Source organism: Scardinius erythrophthalmus (genome assembly GCF_964197995.2).
Source record: "Scardinius erythrophthalmus genome assembly, chromosome: 1".
Taxonomy (NCBI): Eukaryota; Metazoa; Chordata; class Actinopteri; order Cypriniformes; family Leuciscidae; genus Scardinius; species Scardinius erythrophthalmus.
In genome coordinates, this window is record NC_138221.1 from 46,511,271 (window position 1) to 46,525,498 (window position 14,228).

The following is a 14,228-nucleotide window of genomic DNA, read 5'->3' on the forward strand; positions in this document are numbered from 1 at the left end:
TTATGGTTTTTCGAATATTCCGTTTCATGCAGTATATAGCTGTTTGTGAATGTAAACGTTCTGCAAAGTTGCAAAGTCGAAAGTTCACGATAAATAAAGTTATTGTCTCCCAAAAGAAAGAATTGACTCTGGAGTGCCTTCATGAGTCGTTTTTAATTCAAATCTTCCTGTTTTACGGTTCTACGTCACTAGAAAATACATTTGCACAATGTATTTGTTATACCGCCTATGTTGTAATTCGTCCACCCGCGAACAACTTGAACAAATGCGCTATTGTTGATACAGTTCCCGCATGTGCACCACAATAAATTTGAATTATACATTGTTGATGGACATACTCTTTTTAATGCTAATGGTGAGGAATTATAGTTGCAACATCTCATAATGTACCAAACTGAGTAGCATATGACTGAGAAACGTCCTGCTCAAGTCATCCTTGCGATGGAGGTTCAGGTTGAATAACTAGTTCTTCCAATGTTTCATCATCGGACTCGCGATCAGATTGATATGGTAAAATCGAACCCATCGTTACTGTCTTTATAGTGTGTACAATCGCTGAGCTGTAGGAAGCCTTAGGACAGAGCTGACGTTCACTTATGGGCATTAGCTTCCGACAGGCGCTGTACGCGGTAGACCAATCACAACAGACTGTGCCATCTGGCCAATCAGAGGAGAGCAGGCTCACAGAACAGAGGGATTTAGAGAGACCGATAAATCAACTAGTCGTTTGAGAATCATTGAATAAGGTGGTGATGTGCAATGTATATTATGAGAAAATTTACGTTTTTTTTTTTTTTTTACTTTTGATGCATGTAAACCTGTTGTAGGAGACCTCCTAAACAAAATTTGGAACCTTTAAAATAGCATAATAGGGGCACTTTAAAATTTAAAACCACAATTCAAGCCATGAACTTCCTTTGTTTTCAACCCATCAGCCAAGGGCATTCTTGGAGACTGAGTTAAATACGCTTACATGTTCAGTGCATTCGCTAATATATGTGCCTGTACATGATAATATATGTGCATACCTGCAGCGAGTTTGGAGCTGTTTAGCATGAAGGAAGTATTTCTGATGCCATTTATCAGAGCTGCAGCACATGATTCATGAAATCACTGGCCATATGACTCATGGACAGAGACACTGTTGGACAAACAACCATACTGACTCACTAACACAGTAACTGACTCATCTAACTCACTGAAACCTATACCATCCTAGTGTCCGCAGCATAACTGACTACCGACTTCACACATTCACAGATATATCAGACCAGAGACTGAATGACAGTGAGGTATATAATGACAAAAGAAAATGTGAATCATTCTGGAATACTCTGAATCTTAATTCACTCATTAAGGAGGATAAACACATCTATCTCGCTTTCAATGGCACCACCACCAAAATTAAAATGGCTGTTTGTTTGTTTATTTATTTACTTGCACATATACCTGTTTTTTAATATATATTGCAAATTATGAATGATACAGTTTTGTGGTAGATCGTTTGTCTTGTGAAAAGATCATAATGTAAACACACACACACATATACATATATATACTGTATATGTCTGTATGTGTGCAAATATCTGCAAACCTTTTACTATTCAGAGTAAACAGTCCTTTGCCTAAATATAGATGTGATCTCAGACATAACAACCAGGCATTTGCAATTTTATTTTATATTCTTGCTGTGACCAGTTATGTACTTGGCCCAGCATAATGTGGTTTGCTTTTGAAAACATTATGCTTGGGCGTGTTGCTGAGATCCCTTCGAGGTGAACATTGGTATGACTAATTCTGTTCAATATGGCTGCCAAGTGTGTGTACTGTATCACTCACTGTGCATGTCTATATATTAGTCTGGCTAGTTCCTATATCTAGTTCTGTCCGTTGCTTAGGCAACCGCCAACATCTTACTTGCAGTGCCCATTGCACATGCAAACATCACATAGAAGATCTGCAGCCTCTTTCCCAACTACACAACAGTGAGATTGCGTTATTGATGTGAGTGGACTTGTCCTGCCCCGTCCACTGCTGTGTGACGTTTGAGCTACGTTCAAGATTGGCACGATGTTGTGAAGGTTTGTCCAATGGATGAACTTCAGACAGCCTTCAAATCAAGTCTCGTTGACTGGTTTCCGGCCATATTGTTCTTGTTATGCTGTTTAGAGAAGGAGAATCGCCATGTGCAGTCTGACCTGCTGTTGTGTTTTGCATTGACTTGGTCTGTCCCCCTGGTCCCTCTCCTCTGGTCCTCGGGCAATGAGAGAATACTGTTGGATAAGTCTCCTGAACACAGAGCTAAAGGATGGGATATTGTGTTCTGAACTGCAGTGCACTTGTCGACTCAAGAACACGGATGCCAGAGTATTGTAAACAAAGCTGTGGAGTCAGTAAGAGGGGCTCTGCTGTGAATGGAAACCACTAGTGGGACAGAACTATCAGTATTACATGAGCAGGAAGTGTACTGCTACCAATTTGTTTATACTCTGTATGTATTATATTTAGTGATGGGTAGTCGACCTATTCCTCGACTCTCAATAGCCCCACTGTCGGAATCGACTTCTGGACAGGAATCGACTACCAGTATCGATTCTGTTTTTTTGTTTTGTTTTTTTTAAGATGTGAGGCGTGTTCATGTTATTTTTTTTTTACAGTCTATGGTTCGACATCGGCTGCGGCTGGATGTAACCGATCGGCAAGAGTTGTCGCGTGCATGAGCTAAAAACGGAGAAATGAAGTTGGGCACTTTGTGCTTCTCGTAGTGACACTCGTGCTGTGTTTGCATACTTTATGACATCTGAAGTGAAATAAATGCAATATTTGTCAAATACACAGACAATTCAGATACTTTTCTATTTAATACTTTGGTACTGCTTAATACAGCGTCTGTTTGTACAAGAATAAAGTTCAACATAGGTCTATACTGTCAATAAAGTTTTTTTCAGTTTTATTTTGATAAAGATGACACAATATAACATCACGACTACATGAAAAGAGCGTTTACTGTTGTAAAAACAGATTTGTCGATCAGAATGTCCCATCCAGTACTGGAGTGGGAAAGAAGTTTTTTTTTTTTATTCCTGACCCTATTTTGATTAATAGGGTGTGTGTGATCCAATATTAGGAGTCAGGAATCAGAGTCGACTCCAAAAAACCCGGAATCGAACACCCCTAATTATATTCACACTATTGTTCAGTTTGGGGTCAGTAAGATTTTTATTTATTTTTTATGAAGACTCATGTTCATCATTGCTGCATTTATTTGATGAAAAACACAGTAAAAGCAGTAATATTCCAAAATGTGATAATATTCAATTTAAATATAAATGGTTTTATATATTTTAAAATGTAATGTATTAATGTAATGTAAAGCTGAATTTTCAGCATCATTACTCCAGTTTTCAGTGTCACATGATCCTTCAAAAATCATTATTGTATGATAATTTCATGTCTAAGAATCATTAAGTTTAAAGACAGTTTCTGCTTAATATTTTTATGGAGAGTTTTCTGTTTCTTTTTCTTTTCAGGATTCTTTAAGGAATAGAAAGTTCGAAAGAACAATCTTTTGTAAAGTAAATGTCACTTTGGCATAATTAAATGCATCCTTGCTGAATAAAAGTTTTTTTTTTTACTGACCCCAAACTTTTGAATAGTAGTGTTTATTATACAGGGCTCCAGACTAACATTTGAGCAGTAGTACCAGTGCCACTAAGTTATACACATATGGAGGCACCAGCACCTGATTTGGTAGGGCTGGGGGTGGGGGAGTTTCCACGTCAGCGCTATTTGATCTGATATCTATGGTTTATAACAGAGAATTCTGCTCCAAATTTGAATGCTTCTCACTAGATTTAGCCGTGATGTTATTAATACTGTGGTAAATTTAAAAGCTTTTGCACTAGATCTCCCAGCGCTCTGTATTAATGTTGTCGCGTGATCGAGATCGGCCCGCGAGTAAACCTTCTGAGCTTCTGTTTTTTCATATGCAACCGAAATGGCAGGTCTTATCATTTGGGCAACGTGGTGGTCACACCGGCAAGAAAAAAGGTTGCAATCTGGAGCCCTGTTATATTATATATACGTAACACATTTAAATGTTAATTTATATTTATAATACATAACTGTGCATACAGTATCACTGCATTTTAAAATGCAAATAAAAGCATGAAATATTATACATATTATGGGTAGTTACACCACTTAAAAAAAAAATAAAATATATATATATATATATATATATATATATATATATATATACTGTATATATACTGTGTATATATATATATATACATACATACATATTATGTTATGAAGTCTGATGTTGGAGAAAATATAAGGGGCCTCTAACTTTGTCAATTCTTTCACTATTTTTTAAAAACATTTTTACTGAAGTATCCTATGGTGTGACACAGCAATAATTAAGAATTAAGGGGTGTCGCACCAAATGACAACAAAACTTAACACTTTTATTGTGGTTCCAAAAAAGTAACATATTTGAACAAAACTTATCATATGCACAAATCATGTGCTTCACGGGGGGCTTCAGTAACATGACCTTGAATGGGGTCCTTCAACTAATTAAACTTGTTAGTGGAATTGCCCTATTTAAAATCAGGATATGGTGTCACACTGGAGGACATGGTCCTCAGTGACAAAATGTTTCAAGTTCCTACGCTTTTAGAAATATATGGATGAAAAAAAAAGATGGCCATTTACTAAAATAGACACTTGTAAAATCTGTATGCTTTTTTATTTTATAAAAGTTGTAATTTATTGAACCATGCTTGAGACAGTCACACCATTCTTTTGAGATTTGGCTCCAAATAATTTAGAAAGTTTTTAAATCAACAGGTCCATGCAAGACAGAGAAATGTTTTACCATTTACTGCATTTTAAATGATGACAATACTAATTACATTAATTTTTATCTTGTGTGATAGTGAAAATGCCATGTCACTTCTACAAACCCATTATACATATTTTATGTATTTTTCCACTGATATATGACCTCTGTGCTTCCCCACTGTTTTAGCACTTCACCTTAAAGAGTCAGTACAGGCTGTCCTGCAATGTATTCGTTCATACTTTTATACATAATTTTTTACAGTCTATGGTTCATACACTGTACTCTGCTTTTCTCTGACCTCTGACCCTCCCCCCGCCACCTCCTCCACTCAGTGGCTTGTTCAGGAATTAAGTGTTTTCCTGATGCAGTGGAGATATTTACCATATCTTCTCTCTTCTTTTATCTGCCTCTTCTATCGCAATCTCTCTATCCTTTACTCTTTCTTTCTTTCTTTCTTTCTTTCTTTCTTTCTTTCTTTCTTTCTTTCTTTCTTTCTTTCTTTCTTTCTTTCTTTCTTTCTTTCTTTCTTTCTTTCTTTCTTTCTTTCTTTCTTTCTTTTAGTGACTACATAATCAAGGAGAAGACAGTCCTCCTGCAGAAGAAAGACAATGAGGGTTTTGGCTTTGTCCTGAGAGGAGCCAAGGGTAAGAGCAGGGGGCCAATTTATTAGGGGTTTTGCAGGTTTGGGGATTTAAAAGCATATACTTTTTTTTTTTATTAGCCACAAAATTAGATCACAATTTTGTCATTGTGCACTAAATATTCACTTATTAACAGGATCATCACAATATGCCAAACATACATCAAAAAAACCTTCTGTTTTCATTTAAAACATCTTTTAATATTATTAAAGTTGATGGGTTGTTGTGGCAAAACACAATAGGATACATTAACTGACTGTGCTCCAAAAACTACTGACAAAAATTATTTTGATAAGTCGACCCTCCTGAAAGTCATTGAATAATTCACACACTGCATAAGAGAGGGCACATTCACTTTTGTTCTTTCGCTCTCTCGCTCACACACGCACACACACACACACACACACACACACGCGTGCGCACACGCACGCAAAACTGGAATTAGAACATTTAACAAAATCATCTTTCATCATCATTCATAGTTTCCTTGCTTATAATTGTCCATGTATTTGAAACCTCAATAAAACATTTTGGATAAGCACGCTAGACTGATTGTACAAATGTCCTCTCTTTGTAGCTCAGACCCCTATAGAAGAATTCACTCCCACCCCAGCCTTTCCAGCACTGCAGTACCTTGAGTCTGTCGACGAGGGAGGCGTGGCTTGGAGAGCTGGTCTGCGAATGGGAGACTTCCTTATCGAGGTGTCTGCAGATCTGCATCATGGAACTTGTATTCTGTTCTTCCCTCTGTATCATTACTTGATGTTTCTCTAGAATTTCCCTTATTACTTAAGCTCTCTCTCTCTCTCTCTCTCTCTCTCTCTCTCTCTCTCTCTCTCTCTCTCTCTCTCTCTCTCTCTCTCTCTCTCTCTCTCTCTCTCTCTCTCTCTCTCTCTCTCTCTCTCTGTATATTGTTTCTTTCTCTTTTCTAGGTGAATGGTCAGAATGTGGTTAAGGTGGGACACAGGCAAGTGGTCAATATGATCAGGCAAGGTGGCAACAGTCTCATGGTCAAGGTTGTCATGGTTACCCGGAATCCTGATATGGAGGAAGGGGTCAGAAAGAAAAGTAAGAGATACAAATTCACACTGCAAAGACATCAGTGAATCATAATGATGGTGGTGATGATCATGACACTGGTGACTCTTTCTCTCCACACAGTCCCACAGCAGAGTAAAAGACTGAGCACACCAGCTATCGCTCTGCGCTCCAAATCCATGACATCAGAACTGGAAGAGATGGGTAAGGCTTGTGAAATGCAAGGATAGAAAAATGAAGGGATAAAAAAAATCTAGAGCAGTGTTTCCCAACCTTTTTTGGCCCCTACAGCCCCTCAGTATGACTGAAGTACCCCTTCATCAACACAAACCACAAATGGTTTAATGAAGTGACACTGAAATCTGTCTCTGTCAGCTGTTTTATGTAGTCTATGCACATACACTACTGTTTAAAAGTTTGAGGGTCATTAAGATCATGACGCTTATGATCATTTGTTTATTCATGCAAGTGGAGTGGAACTCTGTATAAACCCAATTGGGTTTCGTTCCCCTCCTTGTACTGTATCCATGTGATATCCGTGCAGAACAAAAAAAAAAAAAAAAAAAAATTTTTTAAAGATCATTTTAAAAAAGTCGCTTATGTTCACCAAGGCTGCATTCATTTGATCCAAATACAGTAAACACAGTAATATTGTGAAATATTATTACAATTTGAATTACTGTTTTTATTATATGTAATTTTTAAAATGTAATTTATTATCAATGTTGAAAACAGTTGTGCTGTTTGTTGTAGACATTAATAAAAAAAAATTCAGGATACTTTGATGAATAGAAAGTTCAATAGGACAGCATTTATTTCAAATAAAAAAATATTTCATAACATTATAAATGTCTTTACTATAATTTGTATCAGTTTAATGCATCCTTGCTGGATAAAAGTACATATAGAACATATAGCATTATTGTGTACAAAAAGTACAAAACAAAGTCATGACAATAATTGTAAACAATTATTGTAATGTATTAACAGCCCTAATATTTTTAAGATGCATTTTTTGTCTTATTGGTTTAGAAAAGCAAAATCTTTTTTTAGCATTCCCTGCTTATGTAACCTCTGGCGTTTGCGTACCCTCGGTTGGGAATCACTGCACTACACTGTAAAAAAAAAACCTGTAAAAAAACGGTATTATTCCGGCAGCTGGGGCGCCAGAAAATTACCGTAAAATAACGGCAAAAAACAATCACGTTAAAATACAGTAATTTTCCATAATTAAATAACAGATTATATCTTTAATATTACATTAAATCTTATGTAATTACTGGGATTTTTAATGTTTTAAAAAGTCATATACACCTTTAAAACAATTAAATACTGTAAATTTAAGGTTTTATAAAATTATTTTATATAGTAATGCTGTCTATCTACAGTAATTTTCTTTTAATATAGTTTTTATGTGTAAAATAACAATGAAATTATGTATAAAAAATGCACACAAGTACATAAATTCAAATACAAATGTTTGTAAATTTACAGTTTTATTTTTTATTTGTACAGATCCAATTTCACAACATCTCTAATTACGTTCTTAATAATAGCAAATGTACAGTCAATTTCTTTTAAATTAACTAAATGTATGAGTACAAATTACCTGCATATTTAAAGTATTAGTAATTGAACAAACACTAAACATCAAGATAAGTGATTGATAGGAAATAGAAGCTTAGTATATAATTTAGAACATGTAAAAATATCCACAATAAAAAGCAATTACCGTATACCTTTACAGTATAACTTATTTTAACATTTACAATTACATTTTATCCAAAGTGACTAACCAATTAAGATAATAATTAAAGATAATAAAAAGCAACAAGTGCAGTGACAAGTCCCAGTTAGTCTAGTACAGTACACATAGAAAGGTGTTTTTTTTTTTTTTTTGTAACAAAGATTAAGTATTATTGGGTGAAGTGTTTATGAAAAAGATGGATCTTTAGCAGTTTCTTGAAAATGTGTTGCGTTGCGCCGGTCATTCCACCACCAGGAAACAGTCCAGGTAAATGTCAGTGAAAGTGGTTTTGTGTCTCTTTGGGATGATGGCACCACAAGGCGCCGTTCACTTGCAGAGCACATGCTTCTGGAGACACACAGATCTGAAGTAGTGAGTTTAGGCATAGGGCTACCTTTAAAGACAACTCTTGCTGCAGCATCTGGATCAGTTGCAGAGGTTTGACTGACACTGGAAGAGCTGCCAGGAGAGCATTACAATAGCCCAGTCTGGATAGAACAAGAGAGTTGTGTAGCTCCGATAGGAAGGGCCTGATCCTCCTAATGATAAGGCAAATCAGCAGGATCACAGCAAGTATGTTTTGGCTGAAAGCTGAACCATAAGCAGTTCTGTCTTGGCAAGGCTGATTTAAAGGTGAAGGTCATTCATCCAGCAAGAATTTTCCATCAGGTAGGCTGAGATGCGAGCAGCAACCGTCAGATCATCTAGCTGGATTAAAAGATATGTGTCATTAAGATAGTAGTGATAGGAAAAGTCATGTTTCTAAATGACAGAGCCCCACTAAGCAAAATGATGTCCGAAAGACGTCTTTTCAATGTCTTTGTTACAAAAATCAGACGTTGAAATGCCGTCCACTGAGGAGCCAGAATGAAAGTTATGAAGTCTTTTTTTGACGTGTTCTGCACGTCCGATATAGACGTTCATCGAACCTTCGTACAAGGTTAAAACTAGTTAAAATGTGGCCATTGTGGACATATTTCAACATCATTTATGGTCTCATTTAGACATAATTACTTTGACTATTGCTGTCAGATGATCTTAGTGAGAATTAACAGAGGTTTAGATGTTGATATTCGTTTAATTTGAAGTGTCACCATTGTGGCGATCCGTGTTTGCTTTAGTTGGGCTCTTGGTCCCCGTTCCTTTTACTTTAACTTTTCTTTGGCTGCTGTAACAGTGTGTTTGTGTAACACAATTGTTGTGGCAGAGAAAGCCTAGAAAAAGTATGAGGTGTTATCAGTTCAATGTTGATGATGACATAATTATCACAAAAATGGGCCTTTAATATTGTGTTTAAAGTTTTGTGTTTATATTTGCCATTAATAACCAACAACCTTGTGGAACTGCATTATTGGTGAAGGTGTATTTATTTGAAGGTGTGTAAAAAGCATGTGCACATGATGTTTTGAGCAAGAGCATCATACAGTCACACACAGACATCAAGATTGTGCATATGATTTCCAACAATGGTGACAATTAAAAAAAAAGCTTCATGCTGCAATGCATGATGGGTAGCTTTCATAGTACAAAACTCATCCTTAATTCCCAAGCTTTTTTTGGTTGTCACCGTTGTTGTGATTCATATCCAAAATCTTGATGTCTGTGTGTGACTGTATGATACTCTTGCTCAAAACATAATGTGCACATGCTTTTTACACACCTTTAAATAAATACACCTTCACCAATAATGCAGTTCCAAAAGGTTGGTGGTTATTAACGGCAAATATAAACACAAAACTTTAAACACAATATTAAAGGCTCATTTTGTGATAATTATGTCATCATCAACATTGAACTGATAACACCTCATACTTTTTCTAGGCTTTCCCTGCCACAACAATTGTGTTACACAAACACACTGTTACAGCAGCCAAAGAAAAGCTCAAATAAAAGGAACGGGGACCAAGAGCCCAACTAAAGCAAACACGGATCGCCACAATGGTGACACTTCAAATTAAACTAATATCAACATCTAAACCTCTGTTAATTCTCACTAAGATCATCTGACAGCAATAGTCAAAGTAATTATGTCTAAATGAGACCATAAATGATGTTGAAATATGTCCACAATGGCCACATCTGAACTAGTTTTAACCTTGTACGAAGGTTCGATGAACGTCTATATCGGACGTGCAGAACACGTCAAAAAAAGACGTCATAACTTTCATTCTGGCTCCTCAGTGGACGGCATTTCAACGTCTGATTTTTGTAACAAAGACATTGAAAAGACGTCTTTTGGACATAATTTTGCTTAGTGGGTAGTTAAAAAAATAATAAAAAAATAAAGAAAGATGGGTGGAATCTAACACAATCGTAATCTTGCTGTAGCAAATCCAAACCTTGTGCATACTTTTAGTGCAATCATATGGAATCAGAAGACTGTTATGAACATATGGAATCAGAACCGTTATGATTTTTATGTTTTAATGAATTCTTCCCATACCTTGTTTGCCATGATCATCTGCTTTTCACGTGACCTGAAATCACACACACACACACACACACACACACACACACACACACACACACAAGTTATTTTAAAACTCAGTATTAGATTTACACATGTCAGAATATGTTCCATTGGGACAATGCAAAAACTCAAATGACTATGATCTTGAAGCTGAGCTGGAAAGGCTAACAGTAATATTTTGAGCTGCCATGTGATTTTAGCTAAGTTACATTTATAGAAAGTAAAGTTAAATGAATATGATTTACTGTGACCTAGCTGCACACCTAGGTCCTAGGGGTTTATCATGTTGTATTCATATTCTAGTATTCCTGTTCTAGGCTTTCCTGTATCATCAACAAGTACCTTAAGTTACAGTATTTTGATTTCTTAACGGTCTTAATAAAGTTAGTCATGTTAACTATTACGAAATGAACAAAAGAAACACGGTAGGCCTATTTTTAGTAAAACTGTGGCTATTACAATGGTAAAAAATCAGCTAAAAACGTGTTTACTACAATTTTATTATAATAAAATAAAGTATTTTTTTAAGAGAAAAGTTTTCAGCTTCCAGACAGTGTTTCAAAATATCCCGCCATTTATTGATTTAATGTTACTGACTATCATAACGAAGATTTTATACACAATTATGGACTTTAATATGAATAACAAGTCTACTAAAGATTGTTTTAGGTCTTTAAGTTAATAAGTAGAGATGTGGGTTGGGTTCAACTGATCTTTCTTAACACAGATCGATAATTAAAAACGCATGCTGCATTTTCAGTGTTTTGCCCTGACCCAGTTATAACTGAACATCATTTAAGAATGCTAACGTTAGCATGGAAACTGTCTAACCACTTAACACAAATGTAATATAAAATATCGTACACACATGTAGTATGAGACTCTTACCTCAGCCGTTGATCGGTCGGGATGAGGTCCGCTGTGACGACGAACCAGGCTCACTGAAAAAGGGCGCATTATTTCTGGACTGACTGACAGACTACAAACAACTAATATGTGTTCAGCGCTCCTGCTCACGGCTGGTTGCTTCTGTCGAATACGATTATAGCTTTGAACCACTGTGATCACAATCCACGACTACTTCACGAGCGTAGACTGAAACTTCAAATCTCCCGCTTGCCCTTGACACAGATCGACGACAGAGACAGATCTGTAGCTAACTGTTGTGGGCGGGACTAGCAGCAACGAAACGTAATGGCGGATAATTTGAATCTGCGCGCGCGCGCGGGCACACACACACACACACACATACATACAAACGCACACAAAGCCACGCAGATTTGGAAAAACGATTCATAAAAGACATAAAATATAGGCCTAAATGAAATTTTCGGGCAAATAGCCTACAAATGATGATCAAAATGAACATCTATTTGCAAGACAAAATTAAAAGACTATAAATAATTAAATAGGCTTGCCTAATGTGTGTACAAATCTTAAAACTCACTTTAACCCCCACATGCTTAATAATCTTTAAGGAAAACATGTTTAGTGACTGCTGATTTCTGCAGTTATACCTTATTTTCTTTGTTTTCTAATTCCACAGAAATAATCTGTAAAATATTACTTAATTTTTTATGTAAAATTACACATAACCCTATAAAATTACAGAGAATTTCCTTTTAAAAACGTAAAATTAATGTAAAACCAAAATAAAAGCAATTACCTGTAAATTTAATAGTGGACCTTTAAATTACAACAAATATCTGTAAAATAACAGGTATTCACTGTATAATGACAAAACGACAAAATTCTGTTAAAAAATACAGACCGTTTCCTGTAAATTTACAGTTTTTTTTTACAGTGTAGAGGACAGAACCAGAAGGCTTAAAGAGAGAGAGAAAGAGAGAGGACAGTGAAGAGAGGATGAAAGAGCCAAATGCAATAGTTTGAATGGTCAGAAGGGGGAGGGATGGGAGTGAATCGAAGAGTAAACTATCACAGTGATACACTAAAAGGAAGTACAAAATGATGGAGGGAAGTGTATGAACAGGATGGCATAGAGATAGAGAGCAAAAGAAAGAGAGAGAGAGAGAGACAGCATTAAGAATGTTCTTTCACTGTTCTTTCAGAAGTTCCACACTGTCACTACCAGCACCCCCACTACAGGTAACCCCCCAAAAACTGTCCCCTCCCAACCCTTATATCTCCCCTGCCTTCCACCTTATCCCTCAATCCTCCACCTGCAACTCCTCTTAGCTTTAACCCTAAACCTCGATCTAAAACACCTCCCTTACGGCTGTCAGAGAAATGGGTTCCTGAGCACTGTGCGGGTCGCTATTAACACAGCGGGCGATGGGCATTGCTAGAGAGGCGCAGTATGTACTGGCTCAAGGTGTCACCATCACTTACAGTCATTTAGTTTACCAATCAGGCTTCTATAACATCAATGGAATCAGACTAGATCATTTCAATGGTCTACCTCCAAATCAATGTATACACCGACCTTCCCCTATTAACTTTTAAAACCAAAATCAAGATCAGTAGGGTACTTTGTAGTTCATTGAGGCATATTTTACCCTTCTCCCTTCTCTTCAGCACCAGCAATATTCTCAGAGCTCAGAGCCCCTTGTGGCATTGTCTACTGTAGATGCTCAATGCTCTCCTTAGCCCAGTTCCCATAATTCAGTAGTCAGGGTTAGTGTGAGGGTAATGCAATTCAGTAATAGTGAGTGCTGATTAAAGCACTCAATCAGATTGGCAGGAAATCTGGATGTACAGGTTTTAATCAGTCTGTCAGGAAACATAGGCAGGTTTTCAACTAACACTTCTAAGCAAGAACTAGATGTTGCCAGTTTGCCTAGTTAATGGTTTTGAATCTTCACAAGGTATTCAGAGTTTTGTTCTAGGCACTTAGTAATATGAACACAAATGTATATTTAGTAGAGACGGACAGTATATCAGCTATCACATCAATATCAGTCCAATAAGTAAAATAGCCCAATATATATGCAATACTGTTCAAAAGTTTGCTGTCAATAATATATATATATTTTTTTTACTCTGCAAGGATACACTATTGATCTAAAAGTTATCAAAATGCACCAGACTTTATACCTTATATTTCAAATAAATGCATTGTAAATGCAAAAAATGTGCCACAGTTTCCACATAAATATTAAGCAGCCCAACTGTTTGCAACATTGATGATAATAATAATAAATGTTTCTTGGGTACCAAATCAGCATATTATTATGATTTCTGATGTGACACTAAAGACTGGAGTAATGATGCTGAAAATTCTGATTTGCTAGCTTGGTGAGCATAAGAGACTTCTCTCAAAAATATTTTTAAAATATTACTGACCCCAAACTTTTGAATGGAAGTGTAAGTCGATAAATTATAGGCAAATGATATTGGTTTGTTATTCTTCTTAATTATATTTATGAAAGTTATATTTTCCATTTAGCTTTTATTAAAGGTCCCATGACATGGATTATTTTATTATTTTATAATGTTTCCTGGGGTGCCCTTATAATGTTA

General features: G+C 36.1%; 1 protein-coding gene across 9 annotated transcripts in view; it reads left to right on the forward strand.

The window, feature by feature from the left end:
* The window catches only part of shank1 (SH3 and multiple ankyrin repeat domains 1), an 82,576-nt gene that overhangs the window by 49,747 nt on the left and 18,601 nt on the right, over positions 1–14,228 (forward strand). For 6 of the 9 annotated variants that reach the window (XR_014031137.1, XR_014031138.1, XM_081379630.1 and 3 more), the window contains 4 exons: positions 5,411–5,493; positions 6,068–6,192; positions 6,423–6,558; positions 6,652–6,741. Coding sequence is in view for 7 of the 9 variants with exons in the window: in XM_081379630.1 (XP_081235756.1) it covers positions 5,411–5,493; positions 6,068–6,192; positions 6,423–6,558; positions 6,652–6,741 (434 nt within the window). In the remaining 2 variants the exon portion in view is untranslated. The remainder of the gene's footprint in view (positions 1–5,410; positions 5,494–6,067; positions 6,193–6,422; positions 6,559–6,651; positions 6,742–14,228) is intronic. The other 3 variants (XM_081379632.1, XM_081379633.1, XM_081379635.1) reach the window with 1 other exon arrangement.